The sequence below is a fragment of the Drosophila bipectinata genome, chromosome 3R (assembly GCF_030179905.1).
Source record: "Drosophila bipectinata strain 14024-0381.07 chromosome 3R, DbipHiC1v2, whole genome shotgun sequence".
In the NCBI taxonomy this organism is placed as follows: domain Eukaryota; kingdom Metazoa; phylum Arthropoda; class Insecta; order Diptera; family Drosophilidae; genus Drosophila; species Drosophila bipectinata.
The window spans coordinates 29,612,851-29,632,769 of record NC_091739.1 but is presented as its reverse complement, the minus strand read 5'-3'; the positions used below and the strand labels follow the sequence as shown (position 1 = coordinate 29,632,769).

At 39.7% G+C, this 19,919-nt stretch overlaps 3 protein-coding genes across 3 annotated transcripts; all 3 read right to left on the bottom strand.

Annotated features, from left to right (window-relative positions):
* Positions 1–195: 195 nt before the first annotated feature.
* LOC108119875 (uncharacterized) lies at positions 196–1,746 on the bottom strand. The gene is made up of 4 exons (XM_017233288.3): positions 1,537–1,746; positions 958–1,439; positions 528–894; positions 196–465 (listed from the first exon to the last, which is right to left on the bottom strand). Exons 1-4 carry the CDS (start codon positions 1,718–1,720, stop codon positions 266–268), a joined length of 1,233 nt encoding a protein of 410 aa, XP_017088777.2. The 5' UTR covers positions 1,721–1,746; the 3' UTR covers positions 196–265.
* A 580-nt stretch (positions 1,747–2,326) lies between these two features.
* On the bottom strand, positions 2,327–3,836 carry LOC108119889 (uncharacterized). The gene is made up of 4 exons (XM_017233308.3): positions 3,499–3,836; positions 2,955–3,439; positions 2,538–2,892; positions 2,327–2,484 (listed from the first exon to the last, which is right to left on the bottom strand). Exons 1-4 carry the CDS (start codon positions 3,689–3,691, stop codon positions 2,333–2,335), a joined length of 1,185 nt encoding a protein of 394 aa, XP_017088797.2. The 5' UTR covers positions 3,692–3,836; the 3' UTR covers positions 2,327–2,332.
* A 14,472-nt stretch (positions 3,837–18,308) lies between these two features.
* Fer3 (48 related 3) lies at positions 18,309–19,095 on the bottom strand. The gene is made up of 2 exons (XM_017233309.3): positions 18,835–19,095; positions 18,309–18,768 (listed from the first exon to the last, which is right to left on the bottom strand). Exons 1-2 carry the CDS (start codon positions 18,974–18,976, stop codon positions 18,320–18,322), a joined length of 591 nt encoding a protein of 196 aa, XP_017088798.2. The 5' UTR covers positions 18,977–19,095; the 3' UTR covers positions 18,309–18,319.
* Between the last annotated feature and the right edge of the window lie 824 nt (positions 19,096–19,919).

Sequence of the window (19,919 nt, the reverse complement as noted above, 5' to 3'; positions counted from 1 at the left end):
CCAGACTAGTTGCGTTGATAATGGTCAATTATTTCATCAGACGCCACAATTTTAGAGCAATAGTAGAGTGAACTCAAACAGGGGTCTGAGTGATTCTCGGCCCACTCATATCTCATAGACTTTTCCTTGATAACAGCGCTCAAATCGCGCTATCAGCTCAGATTCAGTGATAAAGGCTGTTCAGTTGATAATGGGTATTGTCTAAGGCTTTAGTGTATTTGGCACAGTAGTATTATCTCAGCAGTTTGTTTAAATATAATATAAACTATTTGCGGACTTCAAATGCTCCGCGATTGTAGGCCCAGGGTAGAATCTCCTTCTGATGTTTTATGATGCGGGAATTTTGGAACATGTTGTTCCTGAATTTGTCTCCGGCACCCTCGTTGTCCATCATGGTGTCCATGTTGGCATCGTCACTTCCCTCCAGCACAACAATCGGAAGTAAAACAGTAACTATTGGGAAAACTGCAAAAAAAGGGTAATATTATGTATATGATAGATAGTTAAACCATGAGCTATGTACTTACCCCAATCTGCATGTTTAAAGATAGACTGGTGAAGGCTTCGCAGGGAAGGCAGCTTCTTGGGATACTTCAGGAGCTGCAGATTCTCCGTGAGCTTTCCATGATAAAACTTCACCAAGTAGTCGAACTTGGCAATCTTGATTTCGATATCGGTGGAGGACAGTATGAAGTAGAGCAGGTCCTGGGCAGGTGAGCTATAGCGACACATTTGCAGGTCCACAAAGTAGGTTTCCTTAAGCTGTCCTGCCTCGTCGTACTGGAACATGTAGTTATTGCACCAGGCATCCCCATGATTCAAAACAGAAAACTCTCCTTCAGTGCGGGGGGCATAGGCCTGGAACATGTCCTCCGCCTGGCTGGCATAGGATTCCTAAGAAATAAGACCAACAATTTTATTATGGTTCATATATTTTTCTACAAAATAAATACTTACCACAGCACCCTTTAAATCAGCAGACTCGTAGAGAGGCAGCGCCTCTACAAAAGCCTTTGCTTGGGATTCCCGAAAATCCTTAAAGTCGTCCGTCTTACTGCAGATATTTCTATCAAAGTCAGCGGGATAAGCTCCTTTGAGTTCGAACCTCACAGCAGAGGCTGCATGGAATTGGGCCAACTTCTCCAGAATGGCCTTCGTGTGGGTGAGGTCCAAGCCAGCAATACGGTTTGCGTTACGGAATCCCCGCTGTCCCAAGTCCTCCAATATCAATAGTTCTTCCTCCAGTTTGTCATTTGTAGGGTAGTATTTTGCCGCAAAGGTAACATCCTTTCCTGCATCTTTAAACATTTCTTCGAAATCCGAAACATAGTCCCTGTAGGTGGTGTGTTCTTTGTGGAAGACGTTCCAGGAGGAGACCTGTTCCCGTCTGGTTGGCGGCAATGTTTTCGCCATGTATGAAATGCTCCGATGAGAGCCATCTATAAAATATTAATATTAAGAATTGTATCGTATCTCGTATTACTTGTAGCTACTTTTTAACTTTTTAACTTAGTTAAAAACAATCGAAATACTCACCATTCAGTTCCAGTTCAAACTTGGCCCTTAGCAGGCAGGTGGTATAGTTCTCACCCTTTCCGCCTACTGACTCCAGCTTGAACTCCTTGATGTTCTTCAGCTCTGGAAAGTCCCGATCCAAGAACGGCCTAAACAAATGCTGATCCACCACCCCATTGGGGCTAGCTTGATTTTCCTGAACCATTTCGAGTGCTGTTTAGATTGTTTGGCGCAACTTGTAGAGGCAGCCGCCTTATATAGTAGCCGGTAGGTTGAGTATCTGAGCTTTTCAAAAAGCCAAAATAAGCTTTTTGCTTAATTTCGTTGGCAAACAAAATGCCTCCGAGTCTCGTGTATAGGGTGGACCTGTTTGACGAGATCAATGGACGAAGTTACATAGAATAATTCTACTTCTTAATTGTCTAGCCAAGATTAATTGCCTAATCCCTCAACAAAGTTCAAATCAACCAGCTGATTTTGAGACTCTAAACTTGCTAATCAAGTTTCGTAGCTTTTGTGCTAGTTCATTATTACGGACTGCATTTAATCGATGACTGGCAAAAAGTGGGTTTATTTATCTCTTCAAAGATTCTACGTTAGCTTTAAAAATGCTCTGCTCATTCCGACAAATCATTTTCTGGACCCTAGACACACGCAAAGCTTTTTAAATTATTCAGGCATGTGGGTAGCCAATGAGTCTACTTAGTCTGTTAATCCCCTACTTAAAATAAAAGTCCAAGAAACCTTTCTTTGTGTATATAATAAAGTTTATTAAATAAACAAATTATTTTGTCGAATTAAACACAAAAACTGGCTGCTAATCTTCTTCAAAATAGCCACGATTCTCCAGCCAAGGTAGAATTTCTCTGATTTGCTGCCCAAATACTGAGTTCCTGAAGAGATCATCGATATCCTCAGTCTCCAATTCCGCCAGAATAATGGGTAGTATTTCCGTGGCCACCTCAAAAGCTGTGGATATTTTAATATATTATAAGTTCCACTTCAATCGTTTGGAGACCTACCCCAATGACCGTATTTCAGCAGATCTAGCTGCAAATCCGTTAGAGTAGGCTTTTTTCCCTGGAACTGTAACAGCTTCAAGTTGGCCAACAACTGATCATGGTAGTAGTTTAGATAGCCATCGAATCTTGCTGATTTTTCAGCTGGAGCCGTCAGGAGTAAGCTGAAAAGGTCGTAGACAGCAGGTCCATACTTGGCGGCATGAAAGTCAATGAAGAGGGGATCCTTCACATTACCAAAGGCATCGGCTTGGTAGAGCAAGTTATTTGGCCAACACGAACCATTGAGGATGACATTGAATGACGACCTTGTATCGATCGATGTTGTATTGGCTTTCAAATATTTTTGAAAAGATTTCTATCAGGAGTTAAGGAATCAATACAAGTCTATCTGGCATAAAAGTATCCATGTTTACTTACCACCTTATCTTCGTATTCCCTGAGGTCATTGGATCGGAGGCTTTCATGAAATTTCATTTGGAACAAGCTCTTCAACTCGCCGGCCGCTCCCCCAAACATAAATGGGGCTCCAAGCTTTGGAAGCTCCCTAATCTTGCCCCGATTTCGCTCTATATAGCAAGCGGTTCCCGCATGATAAGCCGCCAGTTTGGAAAGTACCGCCTCCATGGCAGTTGCGGACAGACCCTTGGCTGTTGTGGCCAGGGAGTAGCCTTTGGTTAGAATGTAGTCCAAATACAGGCATTCGGATTTCTGCTTAGACTTGAAAGAGGCAGGACTAAAGTGGATAGTCTTGTCCACGTTTCGGTATAAGTCTTCCAGGGCAGGCAGGACTTCTTCATACATATGGAGTTCGGAGGAAAAGTCTCCTTTGATGGGTAGCTTCAATACACTTTCTATAGTCTCTTTGGATTTGATAAGGTAATTCACTTGGCGTCTCTTGTTTGCTGAGAATTTAAAATTATTTTTATTGTGATTTTATAATAATAATAGAAGAAAATCATACCTGCACATTGAACTTGAATTTGAACTCGTAGTGCCGGTTGTGATAGCTGCTGCTCCCACTTATATTGGGTAGACTCTATTTTCCGAAAGTCAGGAATCTCTTTCTTTAACACGTCTTCCAGATCCTTGGTATCCACCCAGCTGGGCACAGATACGTCTTGGGAACGTTGTGTCAGAAATATTGGAGTCGACATTCTTCTCTATGACCGATTGCGAACTAAACTACTGGGGGAAACTAGCAAAGCCCCAAGTACTTTTCATAAACGAGAATCGATAAGTGCCCCAGATAGGCAATGTAGGTTAGGTAATTGAAATTTATGAAGTCTGGCAAACATGATTCGTGACTTTCAAGTTATCTTAGATAAGTCACACAGAAAACAGAATTTAATCGCCAAAAATGAGAATGAACTTTCTGTTAGAACCCCCGCGAAAAATGTCTCTAAGTAGCTTCCAAAAACATCTGTTATTTTTTCCGATAAATCCCATCTATCATGACCTAATATATATTGGATTTTGCCCTAATTGTGTCCCGAAAAAGTGTCGAAAAATGGTCAAAAAATCTGGAAATTGAAACGAAATTCAATTAATTTGTCATAGCGATTTGACACACAAGGTCGAACGGGGATGAATCTTATTTATTTGGGTACTCCCAGTTCATATGTAGAACTTAATTTTAATATTAAAATATTATAGGTATCGTTCTCACACCACAGGTGGCGGAAGCAACCATATTTAGATTTAAGATTCAAAGATATATGATTAGAAAAGACTTAACTGATGAGCTAATCGCCGACACGTGAGTCCACTTCATAAACGAAGGGATGCGGTATGCAACCCCAGAGCGGCATGCCCTCTAATGCGGCATGAAGTGTCACAAATTCATCAAAACATATTGTACACCAAACTACCAAAACAATAGCAACAAGGGCCGCTGGCAAAGTCAACCCTCAGGTATGAGTCGGATTTCTGACTTCCGGCGTAATGTCCTTGCAATATCCTTGCCGAATTAATTTGACGCCCCGGTCGAGGGGCGCTAATCTGTCGGCAATGGGCGTTGCACACAAAAATTCCTTGGTATTTAGCCAGGACGTCTCTCGCGCTAGACTATCCCTGAAGTGTTACACTTGTTCCTGGGTTGTCCTCGGTTAGGGGTTGCTACAATTGCCTTCCAATTGCTGGCCCTTTTTTGCGGCTCTACCCTCCGGGCGCACCAATTTATTAATAATAATTTCACGCTTTGTTTGCCCTGTCAAATTTTGTATAATAGTTTTTGGTTTCGTTTAGGAAGCCTTCCCGATCCTTATGCAATGAGACTTCATCGAGGGTTTTCCTCTCCAGCAGCTGCTGGGATTCGCACGCAAATCATGACATGGTTTGCTTTGGTTCGTATCGGGATGTTCCAAAACAAGTGCGGGTTGATCCTGCCCATATTTAAGGGGATTATCAGGTGTATGTTGGTGGTTTTTCGACTTTAAACTTTAAAGTCACCACCTATGAGTCAGTTTGTACGAAGGATTACTAGTAACTAGTAATTTTAGATTACAAAATATTTAATTCAATTATATTTACACATCTTTTTTACGAATTTATTGAAAATACCATTCTTCTATTCCATTCTATTGACTCCACCATTCTGCATCAAAATCCTGGGATAAAATATTTTTTAATATTTTTTTCCATTTGTGGTGATGGGATCCCCGTATAGGAGGGGGTTTTCCCCTATATGGCCCACAGTGATAGCTATATCTTGCCCAATTCTCATCCGGTTCTCAAGCGGAGTACCTTAAACGATTTCTGGATCGATTCTCCACCATTCTGCATCAAAATCCTGAGAGCAAAAATTTTTAAGATTTTTTGTCCATTTTTCGTGATGGCATCCCTTAAAAATGGGGTTTTCCCCTATAGGGTCCACAGTGATAGCTATATCTTTCCCAATTCTCATCCAATTCTCAAGCGGAGTACCTTAAACGATTTCTGGATCGATTCTCCACCATTCTGCATCAAAATACTGAGAGAAAATATTTTTAAGATTTTTTGTCCATTTTTCGTGATGGCATCCCTTAAAAATGGGGTTTTCCTCTATATGGCCCACAGTGATAGCTATATCTTCCCCAATTCTCATCCAATTCTCAAGCGGAGTACCTTAAACGATTTCTGGATCGATTCTCCACCATTCTGCATCAAAATCCTGAGAGAAAATATTTTTAAGATTTTTTGTCCATTTTTGGTGATGCGATCCCTTGAAAATGGTGTTTTTCCCTATAGGGTCCACATGGATGGCTTTATCTTCCCCAATTCTCATCCGATTCTTAAGCGGAGTACTTTAAACGATTTCTGGATCGATTCTCCACCATTCTGCATCAAAATCCTGAGAGCAATTATTTTTACGATTTTTTGTCCATTTTTGGTGATGAGATCCCTTGAAAATGGTGTTTTTCCCTATAGGGTCCACAGTGATGGCTATATCTTCCCCAATCCTGATTCGATTCTCAAGCGGAGTATCTTAAACGATTTCTAGATCGATTCTCCACCATTCTGCATCAAAACCCTGAGATAAAATATTTTTACGATTTTTTGTCCATTTTTGGTGATGAGATCCCTTGAAAATGGTGTTTTCCCTATAGGGTCCACAGTGATGGCTTTATCTTCCCCAATTCTCATCCGATTCTTAAGCGGAGTACCTTAAACGATTTCTGGATCGATTCTCTACCATTCTGCATCAAAATCAAAATCTGCATCACAAGATTCGCACGCAAATCATGACATGGTTTGCTTTGGTTCGTATCGGGATGTTCCAAAACAAGTGCGGGTTGATCCTGCCCATATTTAAAGGGATTATCAGGTGTATGTTGGTGGTTTTCGACTTTAAACTTTAAAGTCACCACCTATGAGTCAGTTTGTACGAAGGATTACTAGTAACTAGTAATTTTAGATTACAAAATATTTAATTCAATTATATTTACACATCTTTTTTACGAATTTATTGAAAATACCATTCTTCTATTCCATTCTATTGACTCCACCATTCTGCATCAAAATCCTGGGATAAAATATTTTTTTATATTTTTTTCCATTTGTGGTGATGGGATCCCCGTATAGGGGGGGTTTTCCCCTATATGGCCCACAGTGATAGCTATATCTTGCCCAATTTTCATCCGGTTCTCAAGCGGAGTACCTTAAACGATTTCTGGATCGATTCTCCACCATTCTGCATCAAAATCCTGAGAGCAAAAATTTTTAAGATTTTTTGTCCATTTTTCGTGATGGCATCCCTTAAAAATGGGGTTTTCCCCTATAGGGTCCACAGTGATAGCTATATCTTTCCCAATTCTCATCCAATTCTCAAGCGGAGTACCTTAAACGATTTCTGGATCGATTCTCCACCATTCTGCATCAAAATACTGAAAGAAAATATTTTTAAGATTTTTTGTCCATTTTTGGTGATCCCTTGAGTGGTGATCCCTGGTAGATCCCTTGAAAACGGTGTTTTCCCTATAGGGTCCACAGTGATGGCTATATCTTCCCCAATCCTGATTCGATTCTCAAGCGGAGTATCTTAAACGATTTCTAGATCGATTCTCCACCATTCTGCATCAAAACCCTGAGATAAAATATTTTTACGATTTTTTGTCCATTTTTGGTGATGAGATCCCTTGAAAATGGTGTTTTCCCTATAGGGTCCACAGTGATGGCTTTATCTTCCCCAATTCTCATCCGATTCTTAAGCGGAGTACCTTACACGATTTCTGGATCGATTCTCCACCATTCTGCATCAAAATCCTGAGATAAAATATTTTTACGATTTTTTGTCCATTTTTGGTGATGAGATCCCTTGAAAATGATTTTTTCCCTATAGGGTCCACAGTGATGGCTATATCTTCCCCAATTCTCATCCGATTCTTAAGCGGAGTACCTTAAACGATTTCTGGATCGATTCTCCACCATTCTGCATCAAAATCCTGAGAGCAATTATTTTTACGATTTTTTGTCCATTTTTGGTGATCCCTTGAGTGGTGATCCCTGGTAGATCCCTTGAAAACGGTGTTTTCCCTATAGGGTCCACAGTGATGGCTATATCTTCCCCAATCCTGATTCGATTCTCAAGCGGAGTATCTTAAACGATTTCTAGATCGATTCTCCACCATTCTGCATCAAAACCCTGAGATAAAATATTTTTACGATTTTTTGTCCATTTTTGGTGATGAGATCCCTTGAAAATGGTGTTTTCCCTATAGGGTCCACAGTGATGGCTTTATCTTCCCCAATTCTCATCCGATTCTTAAGCGGAGTACCTTACACGATTTCTGGATCGATTCTCCACCATTCTGCATCAAAATCCTGAGATAAAATATTTTTACGATTTTTTGTCCATTTTTGGTGATGAGATCCCTTGAAAATGATTTTTTCCCTATAGGGTCCACAGTGATGGCTATATCTTCCCCAATTCTCATCCGATTCTTAAGCGGAGTACCTTAAACGATTTCTGGATCGATTCTCCACCATTCTGCATCAAAAGCCTGAGAGCAAATATTTTTACGATTTTTTGTCCATTTTTCGTGATGGGATCCCTTGAAATTGGTGTTTTTCCCTATAGGGTCCACAGTGATGGCTTTGTCTTCCCCAATTCTCATCCGATTCTTAAGCGGAGTACCTTAAACGATTTCTGGATCGATTCTCTACCATTCTGCATCAAAATCCTGAGATAAAATATTTTTACGATTTTTTGTCCATTTTTGGTGATGAGATCCCTTGAAAATGATTTTTTCCCTATAGGGTCCACAGTGATGGCTATATCTTCCCCAATTCTCATCCGATTCTTAAGCGGAGTACCTTAAACGATTTCTGGATCGATTCTCCACCACTTTGCATCAAAATCCTGAGAGCAAATATTTTTACGATTTTTTGTCCATTTTTGGTGATGAGATCCCTTGAAAATGGTGTTTTCCCTATAGGGTCCACAGTGCTGGCTATATCTTCCCCAATTCTCATCCGATTCTTAAGCGGAGTAACGATTTCTGGATCGATTCTCCACCATTCTGCATCAAAATACTGAGAGAAAATATTTTTAAGATTTTTTGTCCATTTTTGGTGATCCCTTGAAAATGGTGTTTTCCCTATAGGGTCCTTGAAAATGGTGTTTTTCCCTATAGGGTCCACAGTGATGGCTTTATCTTCCCCAATTCTCATCCGATTCTTAAGCGGAGTACCTTAAACGATTTCTGGATCGATTCTCCACCATTCTGCATCAAAATCCTGAGAGCAAATATTTTTACGATTTTTTGTCCATTTTTCGTGATGGGATCCCTTGAAATTGGTGTTTTTCCCTATAGGGTCCACAGTGATGGCTTTATCTTCCCCAATTCTCATCCGATTCTTAAGCGGAGTACCTTAAACGATTTCTGGATCGATTCTCTACCATTCTGCATCAAAATCCTGAGATAAAATATTTTTACGATTTTTTGTCCATTTTTGGTGATGAGATCCCTTGAAAATGATTTTTTCCCTATAGGGTCCTTGAAAATGGTGTTTTTCCCTATAGGGTCCACAGTGATGGCTTTATCTTCCCCAATTCTCATCCGATTCTTAAGCGGAGTACCTTAAACGATTTCTGGATCGATTCTCCACCATTCTGCATCAAAATCCTGAGAGCAAATATTTTTACGATTTTTTGTCCATTTTTCGTGTTGGGATCCCTTGAAATTGGTGTTTTTCCCTATAGGGTCCACAGTGATGGCTTTATCTTCCCCAATTCTCATCCGATTCTTAAGCGGAGTACCTTAAACGATTTCTGGATCGATTCTCTACCATTCTGCATCAAAATCCTGAGATAAAATATTTTTACGATTTTTTGTCCATTTTTGGTGATGAGATCCCTTGAAAATGATTTTTTCCCTATAGGGTCCACAGTGGTGGCTATATCTTCCCCAATTCTCATCCGATTCTTAAGCGGAGTACCTTAAACGATTTCTGGATCGATTCTCCACCATTTTGCATCAAAATCCTGAGAGCAAATATTTTTACGATTTTTTGTCCATTTTTGGTGATGAGATCCCTTGAAAATGGTGTTTTCCCTATAGGGTCCACAGTGATGGCTATATCTTCCCCAATCCTGATTCGATTCTCAAGCGGAGTGTCTTAAACGATTTCTAGATCGATTCTCCACCATTCTGCATCAAAATACTGAGACAAAATATTTTTAAGATTTTTTGTCCATTTTTCGTGATGGCATCCCTTAAAAATGGGGTTTTTCCCTATAGGGTCCACAGTGATGGCTTTATCTTCCCCAATTCTCATCCGATTCTTAAGCGGAGTACTTTAAACGATTTCTGGATCGATTCTCCACCATTCTGCATCAAAATCCTGAGACCATTTTTGGTGATCACTTGAGTGGTGATCCTTGGTAGATCCCTTGAAAATGGTGTTTTCCCACCATCGATGTGGATCGATTCTCCACCATTCTGCATCAAAATCCTGAGACCATTTTTGGTGATCCCTTGAGTGATGATCCTTGGTAGATCCCTTGAAAATGGTGTTTTCCCTATAGGGTCCACAGTGATGGCTATATCTTCCCCAATCCTGATTCGATTCTTAAGCGGAGTACCTTAAACGATTTCTGGATCGATTCTCCACCATTCTGCATCAAAATACTGAGAGAAAATATTTTTACGATTTTTTGTGCATTTTTTGTGATGAGATCCCTTGAAAGTGGTGTTTTCCCTATAGGGTCCTTGAAAATGGTGTTTTTCCCTATAGGGTCCACAGTGATGGCTTTATCTTCCCCAATTCTCATCCGATTCTTAAGCGGAGTACCTTAAACGATTTCTGGATCGATTCTCCACCATTCTGCATCAAAATCCTGAGAGCAAATATTTTTACGATTTTTTGTCCATTTTTCGTGATGGGATCCCTTGAAATTGGTGTTTTTCCCTATAGGGTCCACAGTGATGGCTTTATCTTCCCCAATTCTCATCCGATTCTTAAGCGGAGTACCTTAAACGATTTCTGGATCGATTCTCTACCATTCTGCATCAAAATCCTGAGATAAAATATTTTTACGATTTTTTGTCCATTTTTGGTGATGAGATCCCTTGAAAATGATTTTTTCCCTATAGGGTCCTTGAAAATGGTGTTTTTCCCTATAGGGTCCACAGTGATGGCTTTATCTTCCCCAATTCTCATCCGATTCTTAAGCGGAGTACCTTAAACGATTTCTGGATCGATTCTCCACCATTCTGCATCAAAATCCTGAGAGCAAATATTTTTACGATTTTTTGTCCATTTTTCGTGTTGGGATCCCTTGAAATTGGTGTTTTTCCCTATAGGGTCCACAGTGATGGCTTTATCTTCCCCAATTCTCATCCGATTCTTAAGCGGAGTACCTTAAACGATTTCTGGATCGATTCTCTACCATTCTGCATCAAAATCCTGAGATAAAATATTTTTACGATTTTTTGTCCATTTTTGGTGATGAGATCCCTTGAAAATGATTTTTTCCCTATAGGGTCCACAGTGGTGGCTATATCTTCCCCAATTCTCATCCGATTCTTAAGCGGAGTACCTTAAACGATTTCTGGATCGATTCTCCACCATTTTGCATCAAAATCCTGAGAGCAAATATTTTTACGATTTTTTGTCCATTTTTGGTGATGAGATCCCTTGAAAATGGTGTTTTCCCTATAGGGTCCACAGTGATGGCTATATCTTCCCCAATCCTGATTCGATTCTCAAGCGGAGTGTCTTAAACGATTTCTAGATCGATTCTCCACCATTCTGCATCAAAATACTGAGACAAAATATTTTTAAGATTTTTTGTCCATTTTTCGTGATGGCATCCCTTAAAAATGGGGTTTTTCCCTATAGGGTCCACAGTGATGGCTTTATCTTCCCCAATTCTCATCCGATTCTTAAGCGGAGTACTTTAAACGATTTCTGGATCGATTCTCCACCATTCTGCATCAAAATCCTGAGACCATTTTTGGTGATCACTTGAGTGGTGATCCTTGGTAGATCCCTTGAAAATGGTGTTTTCCCACCATCGATGTGGATCGATTCTCCACCATTCTGCATCAAAATCCTGAGACCATTTTTGGTGATCCCTTGAGTGATGATCCTTGGTAGATCCCTTGAAAATGGTGTTTTCCCTATAGGGTCCACAGTGATGGCTATATCTTCCCCAATCCTGATTCGATTCTTAAGCGGAGTACCTTAAACGATTTCTGGATCGATTCTCCACCATTCTGCATCAAAATACTGAGAGAAAATATTTTTACGATTTTTTGTGCATTTTTTGTGATGAGATCCCTTGAAAGTGGTGTTTTCCCTATAGGGTCCTTGAAAATGGTGTTTTTCCCTATAGGGTCCACAGTGATGGCTTTATCTTCCCCAATTCTCATCCGATTCTTAAGCGGAGTACCTTAAACGATTTCTGGATCGATTCTCCACCATTCTGCATCAAAATCCTGAGAGCAAATATTTTTACGATTTTTTGTCCATTTTTCGTGATGGGATCCCTTGAAATTGGTGTTTTTCCCCATAGGGTCCACAGTGATGGCTTTATCTTCCCCAATTCTCATCCGATTCTTAAGCGGAGTACCTTAAACGATTTCTGGATCGATTCTCCACCATTCTGCATCAAAATACTGAGAGAAAATATTTTTAAGATATTTTGTCCATTTTTATACCCTTGCAGAGGGTATTATAATTTTGTCCAAAAGTGTGCAACGCAGTGAAGGAGACATCTCCGACCCTATAAAGTATATATATTCTTGATCAGGATCACCTCCTGAGTTGATATGAGCATGTCCGTCTGTCCGTCTGTCCGTCTGTCTGTCTGTCTGTTTCTACGCGAACTAGTCTCTCAGTTTTAAAGCTATCGTCTTGAAACTTTGCACACACCCTTCTTTCCTTTGCACGCAGTATATAAGTCGGAACGACCGGGATCGGCCGACTATATCCTATAGCTGCCATATAACTGATTGATCGGAAATGGTATAACTTTGGTGTTTTTAGAGTTAGAGAGTTTGTTTTTGACATGAGTGCTATTTTTGGCAAAACATTACGACATGCCAAATTTCATAAGGATCGGCCGACTATATCTTATAGCTGCCATATAACTGAACGATCGGAAATGACCCAACTTTCGTTTTTTTGAAGATAGAAAGCTGAAATTTAATACAGATTCTATTTTTGGTCAGTTGATCCAACGTACCAAATTTCATAAGGATCGGCCGACTATATCCTATAGCTGCCATATAACTGAACGATCGGAAATGACCCAACTTTCGTGTTTTTGAAGATAGAAAGCTGGAACTTGGTACAGATTAAATTTTGATCCATCCTACCAAATTTCATAAGGATGGGCCAACTATATCCGATGTTTGCGATATATATCCGGTTTTAGCTGCAAGGGTATATAAACTTCGGCTCCGCCCGAAGTTAGCTTTCCTTTCTTGTTGGTGATGAGATCCCTTGAAAATGAGGTTTTCGCTATAGGGTCCACAGTGATGGCTATATCTTCCCCAATTCTCATCGGATTCTTAAGCGGAGTACCTTAAACGATTTCTGGATCGATTCTCCACCATTCTGCATCAAAATACTGAGAGAAAATATTTTTAAGATTTTTTGTCCATTTTTGGTGATCCCTTGAAAATGGTGTTTTCCCTATAGGGTCCTTGAAAATGGTGTTTTTCCCTATAGGGTCCACAGTGATGGCTTTATCTTCCCCAATTCTCATCCGATTCTTAAGCGGAGTACCTTAAACGATTTCTGGATCGATTCTCCACCATTCTGCATCAAAATCCTGAGAGCAAATATTTTTACGATTTTTTGTCCATTTTTCGTGATGGGATCCCTTGAAATTGGTGTTTTTCCCTAAAGGGTCCACAGTGATGGCTTTATCTTCCCCAATTCTCATCCGATTCTTAAGCGGAGTACCTTAAACGATTTCTGGAATCCTGAGATAAAATATTTTTACGATTTTTTGTCCATTTTTGGTGATGAGATCCCTTGAAAATGATTTTTTCCCTATAGGGTCCACAGTGGTGGCTATATCTTCCCCAATTCTCATCCGATTCTTAAGCGGAGTACCTTAAACGATTTCTGGATCGATTCTCCACCATTTTGCATCAAAATCCTGAGAGCAAATATTTTTACGATTTTTTGTCCATTTTTGGTGATGAGATCCCTTGAAAATGGTGTTTTCCCTATAGGGTCCACAGTGATGGCTATATCTTCCCCAATCCTGATTCGATTCTCAAGCGGAGTGTCTTAAACGATTTCTAGATCGATTCTCCACCATTCTGCATCAAAATACTGAGACAAAATATTTTTAAGATTTTTTGTCCATTTTTCGTGATGGCATCCCTTAAAAATGGGGTTTTTCCCTATAGGGTCCACAGTGATGGCTTTATCTTCCCCAATTCTCATCCGATTCTTAAGCGGAGTACTTTAAACGATTTCTGGATCGATTCTCCACCATTCTGCATCAAAATCCTGAGACCATTTTTGGTGATCACTTGAGTGGTGATCCTTGGTAGATCCCTTGAAAATGGTGTTTTCCCACCATCGATGTGGATCGATTCTCCACCATTCTGCATCAAAATCCTGAGACCATTTTTGGTGATCCCTTGAGTGGTGATCCTTGGTAGATCCCTTGAAAATGGTGTTTTCCCTATAGGGTCCACAGTGATGGCTATATCTTCCCCAATCCTGATTCGATTCTTAAGCGGAGTACCTTAAACGATTTCTGGATCGATTCTCCACCATTCTGCATTAAAATACTGAGAGAAAATATTTTTACGATTTTTTGTCCATTTTTGGTGATGAGATCCCTTGAAAGTGGTGTTTTCCCTATAGGGTCCTTGAAAATGGTGTTTTTCCCTATAGGGTCCACAGTGATGGCTTTATCTTCCCCAATTCTCATCCGATTCTTAAGCGGAGTACCTTAAACGATTTCTGGATCGATTCTCCACCATTCTGCATCAAAATCCTGAGAGCAAATATTTTTACGATTTTTTGTCCATTTTTCGTGATGGGATCCCTTGAAATTGGTGTTTTTCCCCATAGGGTCCACAGTGATGGCTTTATCTTCCCCAATTCTCATCCGATTCTTAAGCGGAGTACCTTAAACGATTTCTGGATCGATTCCCTACCATTCTGCATCAAAATCCTGAGAGCAAATATTTTTACGATTTTTTGTCCATTTTTCGTGATGGGATCCCTTGAAATTGGTGTTTTTCCCCATAGGGTCCACAGTGATGGCTTTATCTTCCCCAATTCTCATCCGATTCTTAAGCGGAGTACCTTAAACGATTTCTGGATCGATTCTCCACCATTCTGCATCAAAATCCTGAGATAAAATATTTTTACGATTTTTTGTCCATTTTTGGTGATGAGATCCCTTGAAAATGGTGTTTTCCCTATAGGGTCCACAGTGATGGCTATATCTTCCCCAATTCTCATCGGATTCTTAAGCGGAGTACCTTAAACGATTTCTGGATCGATTCTCCACCATTCTGCATCAAAATCCTGAGAGCAAATATTTTTAAGATTTTTTGTCCATTTTTCGTGATGGCATCCCATAAAAATGGGGTTTTTCCCTATAGGGTCCACAGTGATGGCTATATCTTCCCCAATTCTCATCCGATTCTTAAGCGGAGTACTTTAAACGATTTCTGGATCGATTCTCTACCATTCTGCATCAAAATCCTGAGAGCAATTATTTTTACGATTTTTTGTCCATTTTTGGTGATGAGATCCCTTGAAAATGGTGTTTTCCCTATAGGGTCCACAGTGATGGCTATATCTTCCCCAATTCTCATCCGATTCTTAAGCGGAGTACCTTAAACGATTTCTGGATCGATTCTCCACCATTTTGCATCAAAATCCTGAGAGCAAATATTTTTACGATTTTTTGTCCATTTTTGGTGATGAGATCCCTTGAAAATGGTGTTTTCCCTATAGGGTCCACAGTGATGGCTTTATCTTCCCCAATTCTCATCCGATTCTTAAGCGGAGTACCTTAAACGATTTCTGGATCGATTCTCCACCATTCTGCATCAAAATCCTGAGAGCAAATATTTTTACGATTTTTTGTCCATTTTTCGTGATGGCATCCCTTAAAAATGGGGTTTTTCCCCATAGGGTCCACAGTGATGGCTTTATCTTCCCCAATTCTCATCCGATTCTTAAGCGGAGTACCTTAAACGATTTCTGGATCGATTCTCCACCATTCTGCATCAAAATCCTGAGAGCAAATATTTTTACGATTTTTTGTCCATTTTTCGTGATGGGATCCCTTGAAATTGGTGTTTTTCCCCATAGGGTCCACAGTGATGGCTTTATCTTCCCCAATTCTCATCCGATTCTTAAGCGGAGTACCTTAAACGATTTCTGGATCGATTCTCCACCATTCTGCATCAAAATCCTGAGAGCAAATATTTTTACGATTTTTTGTCCATTTTTCGTGATGGGATCCCTTGAAATTGGTGTTTTTCCCCATAGGGTCCACAGTGATGGCTTTATCTTCCCCAATTCTCATCCGATTCTTAAGCGGAGTACTTTAAACGATTTCTGGATCGATTCCCTACCATTCTGCATCAAAATCCTGAGAGCAAATATTTTTACGATTTTTTGTCCATTTTTCGTGATGGGATCCCTTGAAATTGGTGTTTTTCCCTATAGGGTCCACAGTGATGGCTTTATCTTCCCCAATTCTCATCCGATTCTTAAGCGGAGTACCTTAAACGATTTCTGGATCGATTCTCCACCATTCTGCATCAAAATCCTGAGAGCAAATATTTTTACGATTTTTTGTCCATTTTTCGTGATGGCATCCCTTAAAAATGGGGTTTTTCCCTATAGGGTCCACAGTGATGGCTATATCTTCCCCAATTCTCATCGGATTCTTAAGCGGAGTACCTTAAACGATTTCTGGATCGATTCTCCACCATTCTGCATCAAAATCCTGAGAGCAAATATTTTTAAGATTTTTTGTCCATTTTTCGTGATGGCATCCCATAAAAATGGGGTTTTTCCCTATAGGGTCCACAGTGATGGCTATATCTTCCCCAATTCTCATCCGATTCTTAAGCGGAGTACTTTAAACGATTTCTGGATCGATTCTCCACCATTCTGCATCAAAATCCTGAGAGCAATTATTTTTACGATTTTTTGTCCATTTTTGGTGATGAGATCCCTTGAAAATGGTGTTTTCCCTATAGGGTCCACAGTGATGGCTATATCTTCCCCAATTCTCATCCGATTCTTAAGCGGAGTACCTTAAACGATTTCTGGATCGATTCTCCACCATTCTGCATCAAAATACTGAGAGAAAATATTTTTAAGATTTTTTGTCCATTTTTGGTGATCCCTTGAAAATGGTGTTTTCCCTATAGGGTCCACAGTGATGGCTATATCTTCCCCAATTCTCATCCGATTCTTAAGCGGAGTACCTTAACCGATTTCTGGATCGATTCTCCACCATTCTGCATCAAAATCCTGAGAGCAAATATTTTTACGATTTTTTGTCCATTTTTCGTGATGGGATCCCTTGAAATTGGTGTTTTTCCCTATAGGGTCCACAGTGATGGCTTTATCTTCCCCAATTCTCATCCGATTCTTAAGCGGAGTACCTTAAACGATTTCTGGATCGATTCTCTACCATTCTGCATCAAAATCCTGAGAGAAAATATTTTTAAGATTTTTTGTTTGTGTTGTGAAAATGGTGTTTTCCCTATAGGGTCCACAGTGATGGCTATATCTTCCCCAATTCTCATCCGATTCTCAAGCAGAGTATCTTAAACGATTTCTGGATCGATTCTCTACCATTCTGCATCAAAATCCTGAGAAAATATTTTTAAGATTTTTTGTCCATTTTTGGTGATGAGATCCCTTGAAAATGGTGTTTTCCCTATAGGGTCCACAGTGATGGCTATATCTTCCCCAATTCTCATCCGATTCTTAAGCGGAGTATCTTAAACGATTTCTAGATCGATTCTCCACCATTCTGCATCAAAACCCTGAGATAAAATATTTTTTTAACGATTTTTTGTCCATTTTTCGTGATGGGATCCCTTGAAAATGGTGTTTTTCCCTGTAGGGTCCACAGTGATGGCTTTATCTTCCCCAATTCTCATCCGATTCTTAAGCGGAGTACTTTAAACGATTTCTGGATCGATTCTCCACCATTCTGCATCAAAATCCTGAGATAAAATATTTTTAAGATTTTTTGTCCATTTTTCGTGGTGGGATCCCTTGAAAATCGGGTTTTCCCCTAAAGGGTCCACCGGGATGGCTATATCTTCCCCAATCCTGATTCGATTCTCAAGCGGAGTATCTTAAACGATTTCTAGATCGATTTTCCACCGTTCCTCCAAATGGTTTTATAAGAATGTTTTACGCGTTTTGATTTAACAAATTTTAATAATTAAAATGTAAACCAATTATTATTTTATCAAACATGTTATTCGTTTTCATACCATCCAATTTTTAACTTATGTATCTATAAAAGTCCTCGTTATTACGACTGGAATGTAGCTGGAAGATATGTTTGTGCCGCACTTTTTTTTAAGAGATATATTTGTATATTTTTGGTTAATTATTTTATTTAAAACGTTGTATTTTTTTACTTTTAAAGCCAGACTTTCTTTTTCTGGGCAAAATGTCCAACTGTTTTCCACCTAATAAAGAACATCAAATACACTTTTCACATTCACTACTTTATAGTTTAAACACTAATTAAAATTATTAAAATAATGAAAAACACAAATGCGTGCCACTTCAATTTTAACCTTTCCCTACGGAACGATTTTTTAAATTTAAAACTAGGTTAAACTATGATTGTAGGGCGAGGCAAAGTCCCGCTGGTATGCCGCCGCCGGGTGAAGGTGGTGGGGATGGATTGGCGGTGGTGCAGGCTGGTGGTGCCCGTTCATGCCACCGTAGACATCTGGGCGGGATTTGTGCGAGTTCGATGGAGTGCCACTCAGAAGCTCCGCCATAAAGCCAATGTAGGTGATGGCTAGACGGAGGGTCTCGATGCGGGAAAGACGCTTTTCATAGGCAAAGGTGGGCACCTTCCGGCGCAACTTATCGAAGGCCTCGTTCAGGTTAAACATGCGCCTTCGCTCGCGGATATTGGCGGCTCTCCTCTGGGCCATTGAAGCCACACGACGTCGGGTCTTCTTGGAGGAGCTTGAGGTGCCATTAGATCTACCATTAGTGGTTGGACGTTGGGGCACAAGTGGCGTTGCCTGTGATCGCTGCCATATAGCTGTTAGTGGATAAGGATTAGCTTCAGTAAAGTATTTCCAGGATTTTTTACTTTTAGGATACTCACACAAATCTGTGCAGGGAAATCCAGCAATTAGCTCCTGGTAGGGCACTATTGGCGGCGGGGGTGGTGCCTCTTGCCCCCATAATGGCTGGAATGGAACCTCCGGCATGTAAGTAGGCTGGTCACTTGGATGTGGATGCTGCATTATAGTTTCAAATATCTACTGCAATTGGAAGACCTTGGGTCTGTTCTGTTTGGAAGACTGTGTTGCAATAAGTTCTGATTGTCCTGCGGACCTCAAAAGTCAGCTCGGAATGGTTTCCAATTTTGCTTATTGGATTTTCATCCCCTTCCTGGTGGCGGCATCTGCACAGGAGCCATTTTGAATTGGCAACAGTTTGACGGGTTCTGATTGGTCGTCCTTGCTGGAGGGTTGCATGGAGTATTAAGGATGTTCCAGTTAACGATTCTGGTCAGAATTAAAAGGATATTCTAATTTAAAGAATTACTTATGAAAAATATGTGTATAAGCTTGATTTACAACGACTTATTATTATATAAGCAACATTATTTTATATGGTTTTGTTTTTCTAAAAACAAATATTTCTTATTCGAAAAGTAATTAATGAAAAGTAAAGAGTATTTAATATTATAAGGTAAGTTATTTAGAAAATAAAGCTAGAACTTGTTTTTAATTTAAAAAAAATCATTAATATTTAATTCTATACCATTTTTTTTGTACATAAATAAATATATTTTAAATAAATGTTATTTATGAACCTTTCGAGATTGCAAACTGTCAAATTCGAATGGTTTGTGCCTGAACTAATCAAAAGTATCAAGGACCCAAACCATTTCGAATAGGAACGGTTTTCAGTGTTCCCACATGAAATGTTTACTTAAATGCTTACTTGGAATTTCAAATTCAATTTAAAACTCTAAAAAAGTTATTAATTAAATTCAAAATACTAAATTATGTGACTTGTTAAAATTATACACCACAATAAATTAAAAAAATTACCTCTGCTAACTGTTGAATGCATTTGTTTTTGTTTATAAGCCAAGCTTTCTGAGAAACATACTCCGTATTCAGCTCTCTGTCGGAATGTGATGGCAGTGCTCCTGCGCGGATAATTCCACCGGCTTTT